At 42.2% G+C, this 22,370-nt stretch overlaps 2 protein-coding genes and 1 long non-coding RNA gene across 3 annotated transcripts; 2 read left to right on the top strand and 1 right to left on the bottom strand.

The window, feature by feature from the left end:
* The first annotated feature begins 5,042 nt into the window (after positions 1-5,042).
* LOC111265443 (paired box protein Pax-3) lies at positions 5,043-14,767 on the top strand. The gene is made up of 3 exons (XM_022842132.2): positions 5,043-5,726; positions 8,017-8,523; positions 13,357-14,767. Exons 1-3 carry the CDS (start codon positions 5,651-5,653, stop codon positions 14,301-14,303), a joined length of 1,530 nt encoding a protein of 509 aa, XP_022697867.1. The 5' UTR covers positions 5,043-5,650; the 3' UTR covers positions 14,304-14,767.
* A 646-nt stretch (positions 14,768-15,413) lies between these two features.
* LOC111265463 (uncharacterized) lies at positions 15,414-22,318 on the bottom strand. Its single transcript, XM_022842177.2, has 4 exons — positions 21,269-22,318; positions 17,708-17,916; positions 16,823-16,948; positions 15,414-15,752 (listed from the first exon to the last, which is right to left on the bottom strand). Exons 1-4 carry the CDS (start codon positions 21,312-21,314, stop codon positions 15,642-15,644), a joined length of 492 nt encoding a protein of 163 aa, XP_022697912.1. The 5' UTR covers positions 21,315-22,318; the 3' UTR covers positions 15,414-15,641.
* On the top strand, positions 15,761-17,070 carry LOC111265465 (uncharacterized). Its single transcript, XR_002683474.1, has 2 exons — positions 15,761-15,948; positions 16,611-17,070. It is a non-coding gene; the product is annotated as an uncharacterized LOC111265465 (long non-coding RNA).
* Positions 22,319-22,370: the final 52 nt, after the last annotated feature.

Below are 22,370 nucleotides of genomic sequence, written 5' to 3'. Positions count from 1 at the left end.
CTAGAAGCCATTTAAATAGATCTTGCATATTTAATAAGCGATGCAATACCAAAAAGAAACACGACATACTAAAGTAGTGTACTCCGATATCACCTACAGAATGGAAATTAATGGAAATCTAATGTTAATCGCTATCTAGCTTTTCACTTGAACACAGATGCCTTTCACGGAACCGTATGAAGTGGTTATTCTTTTTTTAAGCTCCTTTCAAGTCGATATACGCAAAGCACCACTGCCATTCTAAAAGACACAGAAATTTTCAACGAGACCTCAATTTGTCCTTCATAATTTCTTGACAATAATTAACCATGACGAGTTTCATGGAATTTAACAACGAATTATTTATGCAAGGGTGGTATGATAGTGAAGACGAGATGACGATCAGAGCACTATTTATTATAAAGCGTTACGTTATTGAATGTATAGGATGGAAACGGAACGTTATATAGTTTAAGAGAATTGTAAATTTTCCCGAAAAAGTAACTGTTTTACAATTATATGGGATCTGCTTTTTTTTTTTTGTTTTTTTTTTTAACAAATGAATTCGAACACTGAAGCGGATTGTAGGTGTGTTGCTACGTTCCGATAGCTTTAGTTAAGCGCTAGCAAATTATCCTTAAAAAGAACTCGCCTCTTCGAAATAAATAGGGAATTTTAGTTAACGGTATTGGTCCTTGAATCATATACACTTAAATACGAGACAGAGTACGATTGGCTCATCACACTCATAATGGTAATACCGTATTTACCCGTGTACGATTTTCAATACATATGCCGCTAAATTCTGTATGTATAGGTTTATATGGTTTTTGGATTGAAGCTATTTTTAGGTGATTTATCCGGTCTTTGTTGCGAGTTTCATTGTTCCGCGAACATTAAACGCGTTAAAGGTGTCTATTATTTAATCACTGATTGATATATCTATCGAAGTTTAGGTAATAGTCGAATCTTAGTGTTATGGCATCCTCTCTTCAGTAGAGCATCTCCAATCCAAAAAAATTCTGTATGCTGACTATTATGGTCGTGTGAAAAGCACACGAACTTGTTCAATATATCAGTCTGCTTGTATCTTATAGTTGTGATGCTACGACTACTACAAGTTACCTTCTACTTAAAAAGAAATGGCAATCATCTTCAAATCGTCAGGAAATTTGTAGTGATATGCTGAAGTATAGCAATAACTCTAACAAAATCGAACGTGACGAGTAACTTGCTCGACTTCAGCAACGATCACCTCCATCCACCATAACAATCAGAGCAGACAAAAATAATTGATGCTCCGTTATATATAAAAGGTAGTGCCACTGAAGTTTTTGCGAAGGTCTTTTGTCGTTCATTAGTGATGTATATGTTCCCGCCACTGTAATATATATCTTTCATCTTTTACATGCTAGATTCGTCTATTAAAAACACCTATAGGGACTACTCTTTGGATAGGTGTACCTATAAACGTATGCGCTTGAACTGGTGAATCGTATGCTTCTTCTAGTATATTTTTACGTAAGTTAAACACCTCGGACATCGGTTTGAGTGACACAGCTTTTCAGTGATCTGGCATGATCATCAGTAATATCTGACTAGTTTACTCAGGTACTCAGGTAAGCGGTTCCAGCTTAAACAGTTGTCGAAATAATACGTCGAAAATTGTTCATTTTCAATGCGACCGAACGGATTGGCAAATGTCTTGCCTGATGCATCCCATTTAGATGGCATGTAGGCTCATACGATAGAGGGAAAATCGATGTCCGTCCTATTTTACATCTCGGAAACTGAAATGGAAGATTTGAATGTTCAACGGTCATTGAGTAAGCTTGCTCTAATTAACCAAATGCCAACTGTGTTTTCACACGATACTCTAAGATGTCACAGAAGCAAACTAACGGTATGGTCTCAGTTCATTCACATACTGTTTCCCATCTTCTTTATTTTTTATATTCGATTCTAGTCGAAGCTGTAAAATGCAAAAAAACAACAGATTTGTCGTTTTCCACAAAAAAAAAAAAAAAGAAAAGCGTTTTTATACGCTCAGAACGAGCAGCTAGGAGCAAGTAGGTCCAAGTACGCTCGATATTGCGCATTGAGCTGCGCATAAATATATTCCGTACATTGGCAAGAGCGTCAATGTACTCCTTTGGAGAAGGGAGCGCATTTTCGTGCAATACGCGTAATTGCGAGCTATAAGAAATATCACATAGAAACCTGAGCATCTTTGACAATGAAACATCTTATGAGTAAATCCTTATTTGCAGTTGAGTAAGGTTCAGCACCTTGCATTTTACTGTTTATCTATTCGTACTTACACGTATTATTTGTTGTTGTTTGAAACGTGTGCACTCCTGCGCTGGACCGTCCATTTTATCTGCTTTAGCTGGGTTCGTTTTCTGTACTATTAAATTACCTGATTAGAAAGCTAGCCGACATCCGATATTGCCATTTTCACTACCTCTCCTCTGAGAAAGAAGCACTTGCAGCAATGGTCAGTGTCTGGTAGCGTTTGCCTGTGGACTTCAAATGAATTCACAGGCCATGCCCAAGGTGGCCCCGAGCAGCTGACGATCATAAACTGCAGGACCTAACACTTAAGAATTTGATCCCATCGTCTCAGGGAGTCTCTACAGACTGGGGCTGAAACCGTCTTGAGTTACCCTAATGAACTAGACAACAAGATCTTGAAAGTGACAACTATTGCATTGGGCCCAAATTATTGCATAAACATTATCGACCACCGCTCGAAACTTAAGCATGCGTACTATTTCTAGCAAGACAAACAAAAGAAATACGTAACTTCCGCAAACGATTAGTTCCGTAAATGAAAAAAGAGATTATTTGTGATTAACAACATATTCTCTGACTGCTTCAATACTGGAGCAGCGCTTTTGACCACCCAGTGAGGCACCACTGGGTTCTTTCTGTACTACTACGTCAGACTTCGTGCGGTAATACGCCAGTAAGCCTGATGACTCTGTCCCTATTTCACAGGAAATCGGACAAATTTTTAATGGCAACCCCCCAATGTAACCTTCGACTATTCTATCTGATCCACTGGCATATAAATATTAATTGTAATGTTTGCAATTACTTTGTGTCACACGGTACCTTTTACCTGTGTCCTTTACGAAAGAAAACTCCATGGCTCCCTTAAAGCATTGGACCTAGTGGATCGTATAATTGAGCTATCGGACTCTAAAATCTAAGCTCGGACTTTCATGCATACTGTAACGCACATAATGTTTAGGGTAAATAATAATGCCATCAATCATGATGGAAGCTGCTTCTTTGGGTTAGATTCGCAGATCGTTATTCTGTTATTATTTTGTATTAGAACAGCATAAATGTGGTACACACAACAATTTTATATATTCTGTTGAGTTCGGTTGATATCAGCAATGTTAGCTTCAAATTTCCTAGAGACTAGAACGAAGACAGTGTGTGCGATTATCTCTGTAAGCATGAAGTACTGAAGTGCAGGCCCGACTATCTAGTAAGGTACTCAAAATTTTGGTATCGAAATGACAACACACCCACATTGCAATCCAGAGATAACTGAAATGGATAAATAAATTTGCATCTCTAGTTTCAGATGTTTTCTTCTATAACAACTTTAACGAAAGCCTTATTACTGTCCTATTTGTTAAAAAAAAAAAAAAGACATAAAAGTCACCAAGAAAAAAGATCGCTGCGATGTCGAAAAATTGTAGTCCTTCGAACGATTATGTCACGAAGTCCTAAAGTGTGATTATGCAAAGAAATAATATTATATAACAGTGATTGATATATATATATATAGTAGGACCAATAACCAAGTTGTATAAAAGTAAAAAAAAACTATTCGGTAACGCAGTGTTATATCCTTTACTCAATAAAAAGTTTTTGCGTAATAATAATTAATACTTACCATCCAGTAACTTGTATACGCTTGCCTTAAGGTAGCAGTGGTACGGTTGTACATTGACTGATACGTAGGCGCCATTGCTTTATTCTGGTCCTACAAGCTGCCAACAAACATAACTACAAATCGGTTGGAACAGAAAAACAGGCAAAATTAAGGCGGACATTATTGTTGAATAAGATGCATTTGTACATCGCTTTTCGTTGATCGGTACGGGGACATATTGCAGTTAGGAAAACAAGTTAAATATTAAAATTAAATAATTACAGCTTTGTTTGTCATATCGCCAGCTGGATCTCGTTTGAAGTTCCTTAAACGTGACGACGACGGCAATTCAGAACATGTGAGTATTCTTTAGATTTACTTGGGAAGGTGGATTTTAAGCGGCCGTAACCACTGTGAGAATATGAAGCTGCGACGGATAGATGCTATTATACACCTATAGCTATTGCTATGGTGTCGCCGTTGCCCCTACATACGTACGCCTTGTCATAGACGGTACGAGAATACGCGATAGCTATACGAGTCATGCTTGCTGGATCACAGTCACAAACAACTGCAAACGATTTTTCATTGTTTTGTTACCCGTATTCACCACCACGTTCGCTGCCACCACTTCTACCATTGTCGCTGTCATCGTAGGGTGTGTGTTTGTGGATGATGATGATGACGCCTCCAGCTTCTTTGACGTGCTTGTTTGCGCGCGCCGGTTGTATATTTGTCTTTTTTCAACATTTGCGTCCAAAGACAACACGAATCGTCGCGAATGATATTGATGATGACGCCCTGTTCAGCCACTCCCGAGGATTCTGCTGCTACCGCCGCACACTCTTCTTCAGGATTGAATCAATAGCACAATGACGACCACTACTATGATCAAAATTTGACGCGGCAGCAACGCGTTGTTTTTAGATCTCTTTAGTAGCCGTGTCGTGGCCGTCAGCGTGTGTGTATGCTTTTACGCTGTATATTTGGATAAACTTTTCGAGCTGGACATCGTCAACTTCGTAGTGTTCAACGACCGGTAATATTTGCCGCTTGTTATGTTTCTGCTCTCATCTCGCCGCAGCAGCGGTCCCGCCTGCAATCGTCACCTCCCTGCATCTGCTGCTGCTGTTGTTGTTATTGTTGTCGGTGTAGCGAGGAAACTATCGGCGATGGCGGCTCATCGATGGGATCGATGATCCAGACCAGCGTAAGAACGATGAGTGTAAAGCGACAGTGTAGACCTGGGCAGAAGACACACGGAATAGCAACGGTCAGCCCTGACGACAAAGGTACTAACCCCACGTTGTACGATCTTTTAGCGCGTTGATTTGCTGCAGCAAGACCGACCAGCCGAGCATGCTGCGGCGACCGACTAGCTTGAGCTGGCTGCAACCCCACAGACGGGCGAGTCGGACCACCGCCGCCCCAGTCGCCTCCGAGCTAACTCGACTTCGCAGCGAGCTAGCAGCGGTTCGCTCCGCAAACGAAGCGGAGCGAATTATTCGTGAGAACTCGTGGGCTCCTCCCTCGAGGCGGAGCCAAGAGCGTGCAGGCGGGATCTTCGATTTTCCTGTACCAGCTGCCCGTGGCTGCAAATCTTCAGTGTAGCGTTGGACTTGTCAGAGTCCGCACAAGTTCCACTGCAACGAGCGGCGACAACGCGCCGCATCAGCCGAGTGAGTTGTGCGTGAACGGCTTGCACAAGGTGCATTCCGTGCACAAAGCTATTCCAAAACAGCAACCGACGCTGCAACGGAAGCCCGCTTGCAGGCGATGACTGCCGAAGAAAGTAGCACGGCTGCCACTAGCGGCGTACGACCAATGGCTTTTGGAGGATACCCCTTCCAAGGTGCGTGATTACGTGTAGTGTTTCTTTGTTGTGTGTAAACTACGTACAGGTATACATATATACTTAACACTGGACACTGGTGATTGTTCTTTCTTGTAAAGGCTATGCATTGTGAGCGAAATCAAGTAGTCCTTCTGGGTCTTCGAAGAGCTGTATTTTTTGATAAAGGAAATTCGAACTTGAGAACAGTAAAGGTAAAATAGGTTACAAGATGAGAACTTTTTGACTGTTTGATAGCTGACTCGATTCCATCTCCGTGTCTGCCGATACACATGGTGAAACTTTGTTCCTAGTTTCTTGTCCTACCACCGTATAGGCACTTCTCTTTCCGACAAGCTTGTTGATTATGGGAAGCGCATCGAATCGTCTTGGGTCGGACTGCTTATTTCCAACGGTGACTCACCCATTGGGGCTGACTATTGAGTCCCAACCCCAATTTTCCTCAACTGCAACCCCAAACCAGGTCAACAACGACCACACGACTTTGTACATATTATCCTCACAACTCCATCTATCCTGTATCTTTGCGACAGCCGTCAAGTTCCTCTGAACTTTACCGTTTCGTAACAGATTGTTTCTTACCACTCGTATGCTATGAAATAATGATTTCAACGTAAGGAAATTCGGACGTAAGATACCTACTGCAGCCCTACTTCGAACATTCAAGACATAGGTTTCTTTTTGATATATATTCTGCCCTCAGCGCAATGAATCCTTACTCATTTTGACATTGTCTACTGTCATTTATAATACCTAATTCGTAAGGACACATTACCGAGTCATCCTCTCAGATCTGCTTGTCGCTATTTCTTCCAGTGTGTTTTGCTTCGGAGTTACCCTTGCTATAATTGTGCTTTTTATAAATAACGTAACCTAAACGTGCTAGAGTCTTATAAATTATATAAACACGGTGCTCGCCGAGCCAAGCTTCCGGCAAACAAATTGATACGCAGTTCTCTGTATTTGAATCTAGTATAGCTGATCGGAAAGAGACGTTGTATATTGTACTGCCGTACGAAAATGTCACCGCGGAAAAAACTATACGCATATGAAAAGTAAACACTAAATAAACACCAGTGACTGAAACAATGTTTCTAACTGTCGTTGATTCTAAAGTAATAGCGGCCTACTCGTTAGCTAACTGACCTTTTGTCAATCATAATTTTAATTATGGCATTTACAAAATCTAAGTCACCCTAACAAAGCATATTCTTTAGCAGACTACTGCTTTTGATGAAATCGGTGATAGCTTTCCAGTCTTGAAGAATCGAAAAGTACAATAGAAATTGTTGGTTTTTGTTTGCTTCATGAAAAGCGAGGTCTACAGTGGATTTCGGGTTCAAAAATAGTCTCAAAAAGAGAAGCACAGAGTTATGCACGCCTAAACGACTAATACGAATACAAATTGAAAATTATCACCGATTCGATGTGGGTGGCCCCAAGGGCGCACCCTAATTTAGTTTATGTTAGGCAGTTGTTAACATGATTTACGACATTGAAAGTACAGGTAAAATCAGGTTAAGGGCGCGTATCTGAGATCTACGAAACACCATTCAGCCTTTGATCTATTTGTGTATGATTTGAAAAATGACTAAAATATTGTAACTATTACTATACACGGTGTTTACGTTTGGTCTGCCGACTGATTTCGACTCACGCTTCAATGGATGTGGGAGAAGTGAATTGGTGTAGTTCTGGGAAGGGCAAAGCTACAGTAGACCTTCTGCACGACAAACGGCTCACTTCGATTAGAGGTACTGAGAGGCGCTCCAACGGATGCTGAGACGTTCGACCGCTGATATTCAAACAAACATAAGGCTGTTAGTGATCGCAAGAGATGTGTGAGAGCTGATAACTCGACGTTGAGGTGCCAGCGCTCCTAGAAGGAAGCAGATGCGCCGGAAGGAAATAGAACATGGTGGGGGTGCCGATCCGACCGATTTACACTGATATGGGTACGACGAGAACTTCCAGATTCAACGAAATGACGGCATAGTTGAACGTAGCGAAGCCTATCCTCAAAATTCCTTCCGTGCTTCTTAACGATTTCCAAATGCTCTTTTGGTACCTTCGTCCGTGCTGCTAATGTAGCGAAGTTACTCCGGAGTAAGGTTTATTCGAGCCGTTTGCACGAACTACCGGAAGTCGACAAACATTGAGGAATCTGATTCGCCATATTAAGAGATACTAATACACTGCCCCAGCGTAATTATGTTGTTGTTATTTATAGTCACAAATTGTCTAACTGCATCCATACATTCAACCAACCCTGTATTGGTTCAACTTACAGGTCAAGGACGTATGAACCAGTTGGGCGGTGTGTTTATTAATGGACGGCCTTTGCCAAACCACATCAGGTTAAAAATCGTAGAGATGGCGGCTACTGGAATTCGACCCTGTCAAATATCGCGTCAGTTACGAGTGTCCCACGGTTGCGTGTCGAAAATCCTCAACCGATACCAGGAGACAGGCAGTATCCGACCAGGGGTCATCGGCGGATCAAAGCCGCGCGTTGCGACACCTACGGTTGAAATGAAAATTGAGGAGTACAAGAAGGAGAGCCCCACAATTTACTCATGGGAAATTAGGGACCGTTTAATAAAAGATGGTATTTGCGATAAAGCTGGTGCGCCTTCGGTAAGCTCGATTTCACGTATACTTCGTGGAAGTCGGGCCTCCAGTCCTGGAGACACTGAGGACATTAGTAACTCTGGTAAAGTAGCTCATTCACACTCGAGTTGGGATAGCGAATTTTGTCGCCAGAAAGCTGATCACTCAATCCATGGAATCCTTGGTGGTAAGTTGTAACTTCGTTTGATTAATATCTAGCTTAAGACTAACAATTGAAATGAGTAGTGTTGAAATGATTGAGTATATTGCCGTTAATTGAATTTATCAACCCAACAGTGACTGTATTTACAAGCGAACTTTGATTATTCGTACAACTTGGCGGCCATTTATAATATTATGGCGCTCGTTATATAGGCGTACACAGCTTGTTGGCAGGCTTTGCGCGTCTCAGACACCTGGACAAGCTAGCGCGAAGCGGGGCGAGGCGGGTGGGGGGCACAAGCCAACCGATGAATGAATGAGGTGGGGAGTTAGTCGGAGCGGGGTCGTCACAAGATCAGACCAGATCAGTAGGGATAGGGCAGATGTGCGGAGCAATGAATTAGATACGCTACACATAATGGGACAGCACACCAACCATTCGCATAAAATACACAGATAGCTAACCTTGCTTGGCTTTAAGACGCTTGTACGAATACACGGACCTTACTTAGGGAAGCTGTGGGGTGCGCGGGGTGGATTTGTCTTCCCGCGACCCCTGGAAAGGCTGGGAGGATCAAGGAGGGAGTCGGTTGAACTATTCTATAGATTGTCTTTCTCTCAAATATCTCCACCCGGCTCCCCAAACTCGTTGTTCTAGCTTTTTAGCAATTATAAGATCAGACCAGGTAACACTCATTATAGTTGGCCCCAGTCTATATTCGGTATAGGCATTTCTATGTTGCAGTTACACACCCCGATCATAGTGACACAAGACTGGCTTGAGGCTGATACTAATATCTGCTTCTATTTAAGCAAAAAGAACGTAATGGAGTTGGGCTGTTGAAATCCTTGGAGCAGAAACCGAAGACGGTCTCACAGACACGCGACTTTATGGGGAGAAAGCTTCGAACAGATCCAAAATTGTTAGAGTATACCACGGAGACTACTTCAAAACCTTGTTGAATGAATTGTCAACCAGCGCATTACTTTGTATGTTAGGTTCAACAGCAAAAATGGCATTAGTCTGCATTGAGCTTTTTGCGTCTTTTACCGAAGTATGCTTTCGTTTTAGGTGAATGCCACAAGAGTTAGGTTAGGTGAATTAGGTCGGTTACAGTGCAAAAAACTTAGTTGCATAATAGAGCTAAAAACACGCACAAAAATATATGGCATGAAGCGTAGCTCACGTATTACAAGATCTCTATCACATAAGTTAACATTGGAACGATTGGATAGATTGCTACTTCTCATTAGGTGTCTAAGTGAGACCCGAGCTGCAAACTGATTTTGTACGACACAATATATATAGAGGTTGCACCACCCACGAGGACTCTTATGCTTGCAGACGGCGGCGACACCTCGATTCGACCGATAACGCTATCACACCTTGCAGTGAAAAGACGCCCCTCGTTTTGTTGCATTGTGCTCCCCCACTGTAGCCATTCAAACAGCCTTTTTTCTTTCATCTTTGCCGCCGACTCGGCCTCCGCCGAAATGAAGGCTGATGGCGGACCCGTTTGAAGCTATTGACTTCACCTTCACAACATGACATCGATATGAGATCATCGTATTGTGTTGCTCATTTGCACCACTGGCAAAGTAGGAATGCCGCAGGGCTCAAGATGGATGACCGGCAGGCTTAAAGTAGCTCAGCCTCGCTTGTCGGCATTCCCAGCTGACGCGGAACTTGAACGCGACATTTTGATATTATCCCGACACTGCATTGGGTGATTAAAGAACGTCAGCACGGTTTCCATTCATATAAACTAAGCATGTATTTATTGCATTGACCCATACAAGCACTCCAAAACGCTTTCATGTTTTGTAAGCCTGTAAGCCGGTCTTCTCAACACAAAAGTGCGTACTATTACACCGTCGTAGGCCCTAATTTCTATGCAAAGCTTTACTTCCTCCTAGTACTGTACAACGCAAACACATTGAGACACCGAATTGGGCTCAGAGGGTGCGTGTTGCGTTGAATCTGGGAAGGTTCGGAAGGACTAGAAACAAATGACCCTATTACAAACAGGGCGCACGAGCCTCACACGTTTCGCGCTTGTTCTTCTGCTTCCGCTATCTTCTTTTTGTTGCAAGATAAATTTTGCACCGTCTAAATGAAAGTTAGAGAGTCAGTTGAAAAGCTCTAGAACTTACAAATGAACAACCTCCACTGCAAAGGCAATTTTTTAACATCGTCAAACTCGCTCCTAGCTTATTGTATGACACTTCTAGCATGGGTAATTATTTCTTGAAAGCTTCTCTCATTTCCTCAATGGAGCCTCGGAGCAGAGTAATCTCGACACGATGTGAGCCTTATTTGAATATACGGTTTATTGAGACCTTTTGCGCTAGACTAAAATAAATACCAAGATAAAACCTTGAAGAAATTGTCCTCATCAGAATCCGCATTTCCTTTAAAAACCATTTTTCAATTTATTCGTAACTGTATGCTATACAATATGTGACCATTACATCATCAATTAGAGGTTAAATAATAGTTAACCAAATGTTTCGAACGCGAAAATGCGGTCCACAGAGACCCATTTAGACTTTGTCTGTCGCTGCAACAACGACGACGTCCCGCTGTGTTTGATCTGAAGACGGAAAGTGAAGTCCGGGCATCTCGAGTAGATCAGAACCGGTAAAAAGTCAGCCGGGAGATCCCGCCGCAGAGTAAAAAAGCAAAAAACGCTTACCGTTTGCGAGCATATATCGACATTCAAAAGGAATCGGATAGATACAACGTTGCTTAGTTTTCTGTCCTTTGAATATTTGTTATACCGAAGAGCAAGATATAGTACATTCTTTCGATGTTCTATCGACGACCTCTGTATTTGCATGATTTACATTATTATGTTCACATTTATTTATGATTGAGTTTTGTGTAGAGAATAGTCGCCTTTGAGCTAAGTGGCAGCCTCAGCCACGATCGTTGGTGAGCCACCGCGCTGCGGGGCCCACGCCGGTGTCAATCCTTTGCCGCCGCAAACAGCGCTGCCGGCACTGCCCTGTACGTGGACGTAACAACAGGCAAAATCGTTGGAGGCAGAAGCTAGAATACAGAAAGGTAGCTCTCTAACATGCCGATAAATAGAATAAATATGCACTAGTCCGCTGCGGTCGGTACCTGAAACATAAAGTAGTGAATTTATAATCATCTTCACTGTTTGGTGACGTCCCTTTTGGACCATCGGCCAGACCGGACATCTGGCTGCTGTCGTTGTTGTTGTTGTTTCAAACTGTCGGGCTGAAGCTGCTGACGGCTTCAAGGTGATGATACCTTGCTGGTCACATGAATCAGCGGACGGACGTCGAACGCATTAAACTTATAAACGAACTTGTTTCGTTCTATGGACTTCTTCGTGACACTGATGGCGAAAACGCAACGCAGTTGAACTCTCGAGTTTGCCATTCTTCCAATGCTCACGTTATCTGCGATTCGTGCATCGATCGCAAGCTACAACAGGATGATACCTTAGCGATTTGTCGCTTTACGATCGAGAGGGAGGCAGGCTGATGCCTTAAATACAGGCGTGAGCTTGTGAGAGTATTCCTAGGTCCCATTTCTGCGGTGTCGTCTCTGGTACTGACGTTAGTAGTCATGCGCATCTCGATCACGGTGCCCTTCCTCTAACGACGAGTGCAGCGTTATTTACCCTCTTACCATTATTATTATTATTACTACGCTGCTGTTCATAGCAGACTCTTTTGTAACCCCACATTTGCAGCAGTCATTACACGACGGAATGTGTAGTAAATCCACATGACAGCTGTGTATCACACAGGCGCCGTACGACAAATTCACAAGACCAACAAAGCGGCGCAACCAGCTTGAGGCGTAATGTCGCTACCGCACATTTACTATGGCTGTCCTTCATCAGGACCACTGCTGCCGTAAACGAGCAAATCCGCTATGATGACTTGACATATTATTGTTGTTGGCTAGTAAATGCCTCCCTCGCATTGTCACGTATGCTTTCCTTTCCTTAGGCGCTAATCTTAAGGAACGTCGTGAACGCTTACTTTAAGCTGGTTCCCTCTAGCGCATCGCACCGACCGACAGTCAGCAGCCTGCCGCAATTTCGCTTCACGACGAAGCGAGGAGGCCTTAGGTTAAACTGGGTGGATAACATGCAGTTCGGCCTGGTTGGTACCATTGGCTCGATAATTCTCCGCAGGTTATGTGTGTGTCACATACGGAATAAGCCGAAAGCGACTGCTTTGTACCGTTGCGGCGTTTAGTTCTCCCGCTTTGTTATGTTCGGCCCCGGTCTCTCATCGTCCATTGCGACTATGAGCGGCCGACTCTCTTCAGTTGACTAACTGAAAAGTTATACAATCAATGGAAGCCACTCGACGGATGCTGAGTCTAGATTTCTACACTGGCTACTACAAGATATGTGCAATAAATAGATCAGATCACGCCGCTAAAGACTCAAATTTATAACAATAATAGAAATTTGTACGAAAGCTTAGCTTGCATAGGCTTGTTAGATCTAATTGGGAATTTGTCAGGAAAAGTAGGCCTTACATATGTTCAACTGGCCGATCACAGTCTACCGGGGGGCGACGGGATTCTTCAAGAAAAAAACTTGTAGCAGTGAGCAAGCATCTGGCTTTCAGTCTACCCCGATCATCGTATTCCTAAGTGATCGGTATCTCCAAGACACCATCGACAAGATTTATAACAGCCAGTACACATGAACAAGTAAAATATAACTAACTATATGTGCATGCTGACCACTGATCAACGTATCCAGTACTGGGTGGATGCAATCGAACAAAACCGTATGGGTTGCTTTTTACGAGAGCATAGAAAATAACTTGTTAACTAGCTGATTTTTCACATACTTTTCAGGACATTTGTCAATGGATAATGATGAAGAGGAGTCAGACTGTGATTCAGAGCCCGGAATTTTGCTCAAAAGAAAGATTCGTAGGTCGCGTACAACGTTCTCGGCTGAACAGCTCGAAGAATTGGAGCGCGCCTTCGAGAGAACGCAGTATCCCGATGTTTACACACGTGAAGAGCTGGCGCAAAAGACCAAACTGACCGAAGCTCGAGTGCAGGTGTGGTTTTCAAATCGACGAGCTCGCTGGCGAAAGCACATGGGTAACCAGCCCATGACCGCCACATTTGGTTCAAGTTTAATTGCTGCTGCCGCGGCTGCGGGCTATCCACCGCCACAACACCACCCTCAGCCATCGCAGCTTTCGCACTTAACGCAGCAGACGACCTCCACTCAAATAGCAGGAAACGACAGCCATCCGATGATGTCCTCTGAAGCGTCATCAGCTAGCCCGACAGTGATGGCCACGAGCGGCTCCTGCTCTAGTGATTCGTGGAGGTCGCCAATGGGCAGCCAGACGAGCATATTTCCCTCACAGAACGGCTACTCACCAGCTACCATGGCAAGCATAAGTGTGGGTTATCACCAAGAGCAGAAGGATAACTTGTATTCATTTTTAAATCAACCACAAAATACAGGTCAGTCATTTAATCAAGACTACGTCGGCTTACCCGCTCTAGACAACCTAACGACAAACTTATGGACCCAGAATAAGCAAGAGCAGTTTCAAGGAGGTTTGCAGACGTTCTCTGGAACCGAGCAGGGCTTCAATAGTTATGGAGTCCCAAATGATCAACTCTTTACGCCTGGACATAGTTTTGGAACGTCCGAGCAGAAGATGTTTGCAGCATATCATCATAGCCATCCCCAGTTCCCAGCAGCGCACTCTCAAGTACCGGGAACAAGTCATAACTTACTAATTCACCATTTTAATACAACAAATAAGTTCCTCTGAAGGATGCATTATAAGAAAGTTGACTTGTCTGAGCTCTGTCTTTTCTCAGTGAAGCCAAAAAAGTATCCGAGAAGCAAATATGTGACGCCCATAGCCTGAGTTGAAAATAGCGTAAATGATTAAAAACTAATAGGAAACAATACCCAATATTAGTTAGTGCGATTTTGTGCCCTAGTATCACGTGCAGACGTGGTAGTTAAAAAGTAGTAATAACGGCTGAATTTTTCCAGCATGCTATAGACTATTTTTGACCGCCTGTTACCGTGCAAAAAGCACAACTTAGTGAGACCTTGTTTATCTACATTTGCACAACGGCGGTCGAAACTTAAGTCATGGCGGGAATCGCAAAAGTTCGCCTAGCAGAAAGCAACTCCTTTGTATTATAGATATAATTTAATGGAAACGATGACGCCGTATGATACTCAAACAATAAAGTGTATATACAAGATTATAAGTATTACAAATGTGTGTTTTGTCTGTTCGAAATGGCGCTCTCCAGTCAATTATTCAGTCCTCACTTTAACATTTCTAGTCGGTGCGAGAGCGCGTAAATCGGTCGCCTAATGTCATAATAAAGCATGAACGAATTTACCTCTACACAAGTGGATTTGGTTGATATTAGATAAAGACGTATCCGTCACATCACTGATTTCCCCCGATCCTTTTGGTAATATGGCTTGAAATGCTTTTGAGCTATGACGATCATACGTTTGCTGTTACGAAAATCTGGTGCGTTATAACTGATGACCTAAACTGTTCTTCTAATAATTTTCGTCATTCGACGATGAAGTCTCTCGTGGCCTAGGCGTCAGACAAGGTCTCAAGTGGAACACACAAGACAATAATTCAGCCTAGTCTAAGTTATTCGGACTAAAGCCGAAGGTTCTTTCAAGTTTTCTATATTTGCAAGCGGAACGCACGTGAGTCTCTCTTTAGTGTTCTTTTTCGCCCGATGGGCGCCCCTATCCGTTAAAGCAAAAGGTAATTGACTTTCTTTTTGATCTCGTTGTTCCTTAGAGCCAATCATTATAATCAGTTATCCATTGCCGTAATGGAATAAACGCAACATGCCTAAATTCAAACGTAGAAATTCTTATAACTCCGATCAAACACGACAGAAAGACACTGCTGGAATTTTATTGGTATCAATCGGTCAGCAAAGGTCTGTGGATAGTAGCTTGTGCGTAAATGGCAACACTACAGTTGTTAGCGGTGTGCACCATCTTAGCCCGCCATCAAATAAATCACACAGGTAGCGTGGTTTTTGCCGACTATGCCGAATTATGCTGGCTCCGATAACGAATTGGTTGCCATAGCGAGATGCTGCTGCCGCTGCTGTTAAAGCGATGCCTGAGGAGCATTTCGGTCGTACGTACACACGCCATTTTCGCACGTACCACTTCGTCCTTCACGGGAGCACGGCGCACCGTCATCTACAGCTACTCGGACCTGCGAAATGTTTTGAACCCTACAAGCTTTAAATTTATGGTTATTGCAAGTTACAACTCAATTGCTTCAACTATCACAACAAAGTGAACTTCTCTTCTCAAGGAGACCGGCACAACAAATATTTTTTCAGCGAATAAGATAAACTAGTAGTTACTAATATGCAGTGAAGATACCGACTGGATAGCTGCCGAAAAAGGTAAAAGCGTTGTGCTCCAATATGATACGCCCGACTTAACCACTCTAAAAAAGTTGTTTGCCTTACATGAAAGGTCACAGTGGAATTGTGATCCACCCAGCTATGCTGTTGTCAAGCTTAGCAAACTAGAAGAAGAAGAAGAAGAAAACAAAATACAAATCTGCAGATGTGCCATTTACACAGGTGTTCAACATGCTTTTAGTACTTGTAATTTGACATTAATTAATGAACGACATTAATCTCGATATCTTATTAATCTGCGAAAAACATTTTCTTAAACAAGCTAATATGTCAAAAGCACTATGATAAAATTTCGTTGGACCCGAACGTATCTGTAGCACACTTGATTCCAGATCATCGATACCCTGATTATAAATGCGCAATACGGATGACGTTGCTTGTGGTGCTTGACATATTACGTTGCCAGTGGTTTTTCGCGCTACATAACTTCCCTGCGCGATAGAATATCAACTCAGGATCGCGAAACTAATGATAGTGATAACTTGAACGGGTCTTAGAAGACTGAGTTTACCCTCACCAATGCAATACCGATCTAGCAAAACCATATCATGCTACCTTGTGGATGCTTAATGGTCCTTGGAAAATTCTCGCTGGTTATTGCTATTTGATAGCACATAAAATATTGATTTGATTTATTACAGCAATCGCGAACGAGAAAAGGCACACACTTTATACCTTCGAATAGCTTCAACTCCGCGATAATACATGCCCGCTTACGGCTCTCACTAACCACCTTCGATATCGTATTGCCGAAATTCAGAAGTGTTTGATGTGTGGTGGGCTGCATCTTTGAGTTCAGGTATTAATCCTGTATGCAATTTGAAAGAAACACTAACACCCTAGTGATCAATACCTGATCGGGTCTCCATTGTTCTCCGCAAAGTACACCATGACAGGCCAGTTCGGGATGCGCTCGAGATTGTACCGTTAGCTGACCGTATGCAAGGAGCCAAAATTCAAACAAGGTCATACTTCTTGCCTGCAACAAGCATTGAGCTCTGCTTTATCCATTGTACGTAGTTTAAGAACGATATTAGCCTGAAGAGGAAAGCAAACACGCACCCTGTATTTGAAATAAAGTTTCACTCCAGAGCCACGTTACATCATTCTCACCGTCTCTAAACATAAGCAGCAGAATAGACGAAAAGCAAAGAAAGAGAAAACTACTAGATCGTGGAATTTGGTTTCTGTAAACGAAAATTGTCCTTTCTTTTTCGTTTATTGTGTGGCTCTGTGTATGAGCATGTGGATGTACACGTACACGTAAGTTGCCTTGTGAGGCTTTCACGGGCCTAAAAACGTAGCGTGGTACGCTTAAGGGGTAGGCTTAATTATTTTTCACGGATGGTTAGACACCGTCCTACCGAATTTAGAAAACCACTAGGTGATTAGGATGCCTTATTTGTTTTCTGAAGGAGCAGTAGTTCATCTATCGCATATCTCGTTGACTGGAAAGAATGTATTTTTTACGCGGCGCGCCTATCACATCTGTCGCTGAAACGTTGGCGGGCCCATTTCAACAAACGCAGTATACCACTGTTTTGTGCAAAAACAGCGTTGAGCCTTCATCTCTGTTGGCTTAGGTAGAAACTAGCATGACAATCTGTGTGGTACGTGGAAACACTTTCAGCAAACAGTATATTCTATTTTCCTTCCTAGACAATATTATTTAACGTATCCGTGTAATGAACACTCAAGTCCTCGTACATGCGATCTGAAATTTAGCATCTCTACTGACCATTGAAGCAAGGTCTGGGTCCATATCAGGAAGGCGCGACATTTGGTAGTTGAAATTCTCTTGAAGCCGTTCAAGCAAAAGTGGTCCGAAGCTTTTAAAGACTCTGGCCAGTTTTTCGCCACAACGTTCGACCACCAATGACGTCCACTTCTCCAACTCGGTTGAGTTGTATCCAACACCTTGCGGCATGGCCTGACGCGTAGAAATAACTGCAATGTTTGTATTATGGCAGTTTTGTCTAAATGTTACAACTGGTTTTTTTGTCGAAAATTAGAGACCTCTATGCTTTCACAAAAGCCGGTACGAGTACAAAGAGAACAGTGAAAGCCAGCTACTAATCGTATACATTATTCATTGAACGCAGGGTTGGCTACCGGTTAAACCAGGGTCAGAGCTAGAAGATAAAAAGACGCCAGGAGAGTAAACGGTTCTAGTTTACAAGGTGCAAATATTTAGTTATTGCTCTTTTCTCTGTTTCTCTTTATCTCGCTCCAATTAATACTTGATTTGATGACTGCCAACAAATCCTAAAGTCATACCAACTTCGAATTGCTTCGGAATGCTAAATTAAACTTATTCCAATTTCACAACTGGTTAAAACTTTGAGCAAAACTAGGTTCTCTTAAATTTGCTTTTTTGTGTCATGTTGATATCATGAATGTTTGGCCATTAAATTGTTAGAAAAGAGCTACTGAAACGGCACTCGCCGAAAGGCTGGCAGTTGACTATAAGCGGTCGAACTGCTTGTCATTTATAAAAACATCGAAAAAATATGACAACCTAGGCAGACTCTTATCAACCATTCTGAATTACGAAGGACCTTTTGTGCGTGACGATACTCATAAAGGTTCTTCAAATAATAAAGGACTTCTTAATGGAAACGAGATTACTGCCAACAAAGAAAAAACCGGCCTTTTGGCGTTCCGCCTTAACGTGTCAGGGAAAGCAAATATCTGCGCTACTCTAAGTATGCGGTAGCTCAAGGCCAGTTTCAATCAGTTTTTTCTTTTAATAAAGCTATTGTAATCGTACTTCTTGTCAAGTCAAATATTGGTTTATTGAGAAATACCCGATTACGTGTTCCCCTCTATGCAGACGACACCTCAGTATGAAAGCTCGGTCGATATTTTTTCATCTGAGCTCGACCGGGCTGAAATGCATTTCTATCGATCAGCATCTTCAAATCAGTACTTCTAGGCTTCTTTTATCCTTCACTTACTTATGTGGTGCAGAGTACGTTACTTATAGTACTCTAAATATTTTTAAGCAGGCGTAAATGCTGCTCTTTTTCAGGTGGAAAAGGAGGGACAGATAAAAAAAGAACCTAATAGTGATGCTTGCATTTTTTCAACGTAAACTGAAGATTGCTGGCGCAACAGGGCCAATCGCATGGCACAAACGCATGTTTGTACAATTAGATGGCTTGATTCTTATTGATTTGCCACCCTATATCCTTCCGTTCGCCTCCAGAACGGTAAGCGGTCTTGGTAGCGGGTCATTTGTGTTTGATTATGTAATCTTGATACTTCATGAAATGATATTGTGGTTTGCCTTTCTAAAGGAATCTGTGTCAATCTTTACGAAGTATAATTTAACATACTTCGTTTCCATATGTATCCTAGCTATATATTCTATAATTGAATAATTAAAATAGTTCTTTTCTTTTTTGGTTTTAGGGTTTTGTTATAGTTGAGTCTGATAGACGGAATAATACCACGTGGCCTTTTTTGTCGGGCCATTGTGATCTAAATGTGTGGCTAAGTACTTTCGCTTCCAATGGGTTAGGTAAAACTTAACTTCCTTTTAAAGTATCCATACTTTTAACATATTATCGCATAATTTCAAGTCCCACTTTTAAACTCAATCTGTTACAGAGATTTCATGGTGCTTATTAAATTCTTAGATAAACAAACAGAAAGCTGAAAGGATAGAGAAGTTAAAAAATACCGGGCATTATTCTCTTGGTGAAAGGGATAATAGTTGGACTGACAGCTTGACAAAATGCAATCGAAAAATGCCATTTATAATGTTGCGTATAAATCAAAGTGATAGCTATACAAAGTGGTCGACTTTGAACGAAGCTTCATCTCATGTGTTAATTATAAGACTATGTCTAAATAAAAGCATGCACTCGACTAGGTGTTCTGGACGCGCTAAGCGTGTCATTTTTGACGGCCATGCTTACCCACGTAACCTCCGTTCACGTAGATCCCGTTCTCAATTTGGGGCTTGAACCGCTTGCCTGCTTTTCATTTCCATTGCAGTTGTGTGTGTCTTTTCTAGATGAAGGTGCAAGTGAGCGAACTGTTATGTCGAGACTCGTTGGGCCCTTGCTCAATCACGCCTCATATACGGGCTGAGATCTGGGCTGTACGGTGGCCACATGCGCCCATTCTAGAACACCCCCAACCAGTCAGCTCTACACTGAGCGGTCAGAGTGGATAGATTTCGACGGAAAATAAATGGTCTTCATTTCATCTACCCACGGCTGCACAGCAATCTATGCAACATTCTGGACATTCTATCTACATTGGCCGGGAATTTACTTTTTTCCACAATAATCAGCTCCCATGCATCGTGCACGAAGTAGCAGTTATCTCTGTAAGTGATTTTTGCACCTATGCCAAATAAGTTTCTTACTCTAAACGAGTTGCTGCTCGACTTTTGATGGAACTAAGGAGGAGAAACACTGATGGTTTTATTCTGCCGTTTACTTAATTTTTATTATTTATGATGCGTGCTTGAGGTCAACAATTAGCAGTGTAACCGTTTTCGCACGAAGTGTCCTTACTTACAATCTGGTTGTAACGGAACATCACTAAAAATACTCTTTTGAACGGGTATCGATTAGTTCTTTCTAAATTTGCTAGAACCGTACACATAATGGAACAAGGAAGCTTGAAAACCTAGTTAGAAAACGGGATCAAATGTAAGGTTTTCCATTTTGTTCCCTACCACAACTGAAAAACGATATAAACATGCAGTAAATTCGGCAAATAAGAACACGAGAGAATAGTCTGCCATGCAATATTTCGTCTTCTTCTTATGCAAAGAAGCTTTCGGCTTTAGTTAGGCTCTCGCGGCTAGCATTTCCAAAGGCCCAATTCTCACATTTTTTCTGGAAAGCGACGATATGTATTTGGAAGGCCCTACCTAATAATCAACATAGCGTAATGATGACAGGCATAGCAAACAATAGGAAAACCTTAATTTTAATCTCTGAACGAAATATCTTTTTCAACGCTGTTCTTTCCGAGCCCTATAAAGTTTTGAATATTATAGTTTCTCTAAGTAAACAGAAGAACTATGACCAAAAGTGGAAAGGTCGTTGAATATAGGATAAACTTCTACGTCTCATTAGGTAAACAATTCGATGCTACCCGCTTTAAAATCCATAAGATAAACATGATATCACCATCGTCCAAATATTCCAAGAGCGGAATAAATGCAGAAACAAAATTAATTTTTATTTAATATATTGATTGCAACTTAATTAAATGGCCTCACATGTAAAAGGATGCCATTGGAGGCCTGATTTGTATGTTTAGCTTTTGTACTTACTTAACGTTGACGTACTGATAATGATGAAAAGCAACCGCAACGTCATTTTCGGCAAAATCCGTTGGTCCAATTATGTCGTCACTGCAAGTTTTTAGTCTCGGAATTCATTGGATGACTAAATAGGCCGACAAAATTGAACAAAAATTTATCACTGTGAGATTTTGATCTTGCTAATGTCCAGTACCCTCTGTATTTCCATATTCGCGTTTACCACTGCTTAGTGAGAAGATTCAGTTTGATTTGGGCCAAACCCAGAATTATTAATGTTCGGTGGTAGTTTACCACTGAGTGGCGCTAGTTTCGTTAGCAAAGCTATGTAGACCGGTGTCTGTTTGCCTGTCTGTCGCGCTATAGGTGGCGCATGAACCTGTTAGTGCTGGGGCGTGATCAATAGTGCGACTGCGACCTGTGACCCCGATCCGTGTTCATTGAAGCCTGACGGTTGACGGAGCCCCTTCTGCTCCAATGCCCACTAGAGCAATGTCAGATTTAACATGACACGCGTTCATCAACTATCTAGAGTTGTACAAATTCGCATACAGCTACCGTCATCATCATCGCTATCCCCACCGTGACGAGCAGCAGAAAGAGCAGCGTGTCTCGCTGTTGCATACATGATTTCCGTAGAATTACTTCCGCGATGTTGTTCTCAGTTGTCTCAAGCCAAACTTCTGAGAACTGACCTTGTGTAAGCACAAATGCGCCTCATCTCCACATTGTAATTCTGGGACTGTATCTGTCTGGGTGATTTGGTCCTACTGCCGAACGATTATGATAGCGTCCAAGAATCTTCATTATCGAGGATGAAGATGGAGATTATTCTGCCGACGCGTACATTGAACTTATGCAGAACACAACTACAAACTACTACACCGCTCGCAAGGGAATTAATTCATATATAACAAATTCAATCCACGCCTCTTTGCAGTCGATTATCTTTTGTCGTGGAGTAAGCTGGGGTGGAATCAAGAGAGATCAGTGTCTTTTCTTGCGCTTCACCTATCTTCAAAGTCTTAAGCAGGCAACAGACTCACCTGAGAAATTCTCGAACTTCTGGCGCAGCTGCCATTGCAGATGTGTTTCGAGAAAAATGCACCACTAC

This window comes from Varroa jacobsoni, unplaced genomic scaffold, assembly GCF_002532875.2.
Source record: "Varroa jacobsoni isolate VJ856 unplaced genomic scaffold, vjacob_1.0 scaffold_974, whole genome shotgun sequence".
Taxonomy (NCBI): Eukaryota; Metazoa; Arthropoda; class Arachnida; order Mesostigmata; family Varroidae; genus Varroa; species Varroa jacobsoni.
This window is presented reverse-complemented; position numbering and strand designations above follow the sequence as displayed.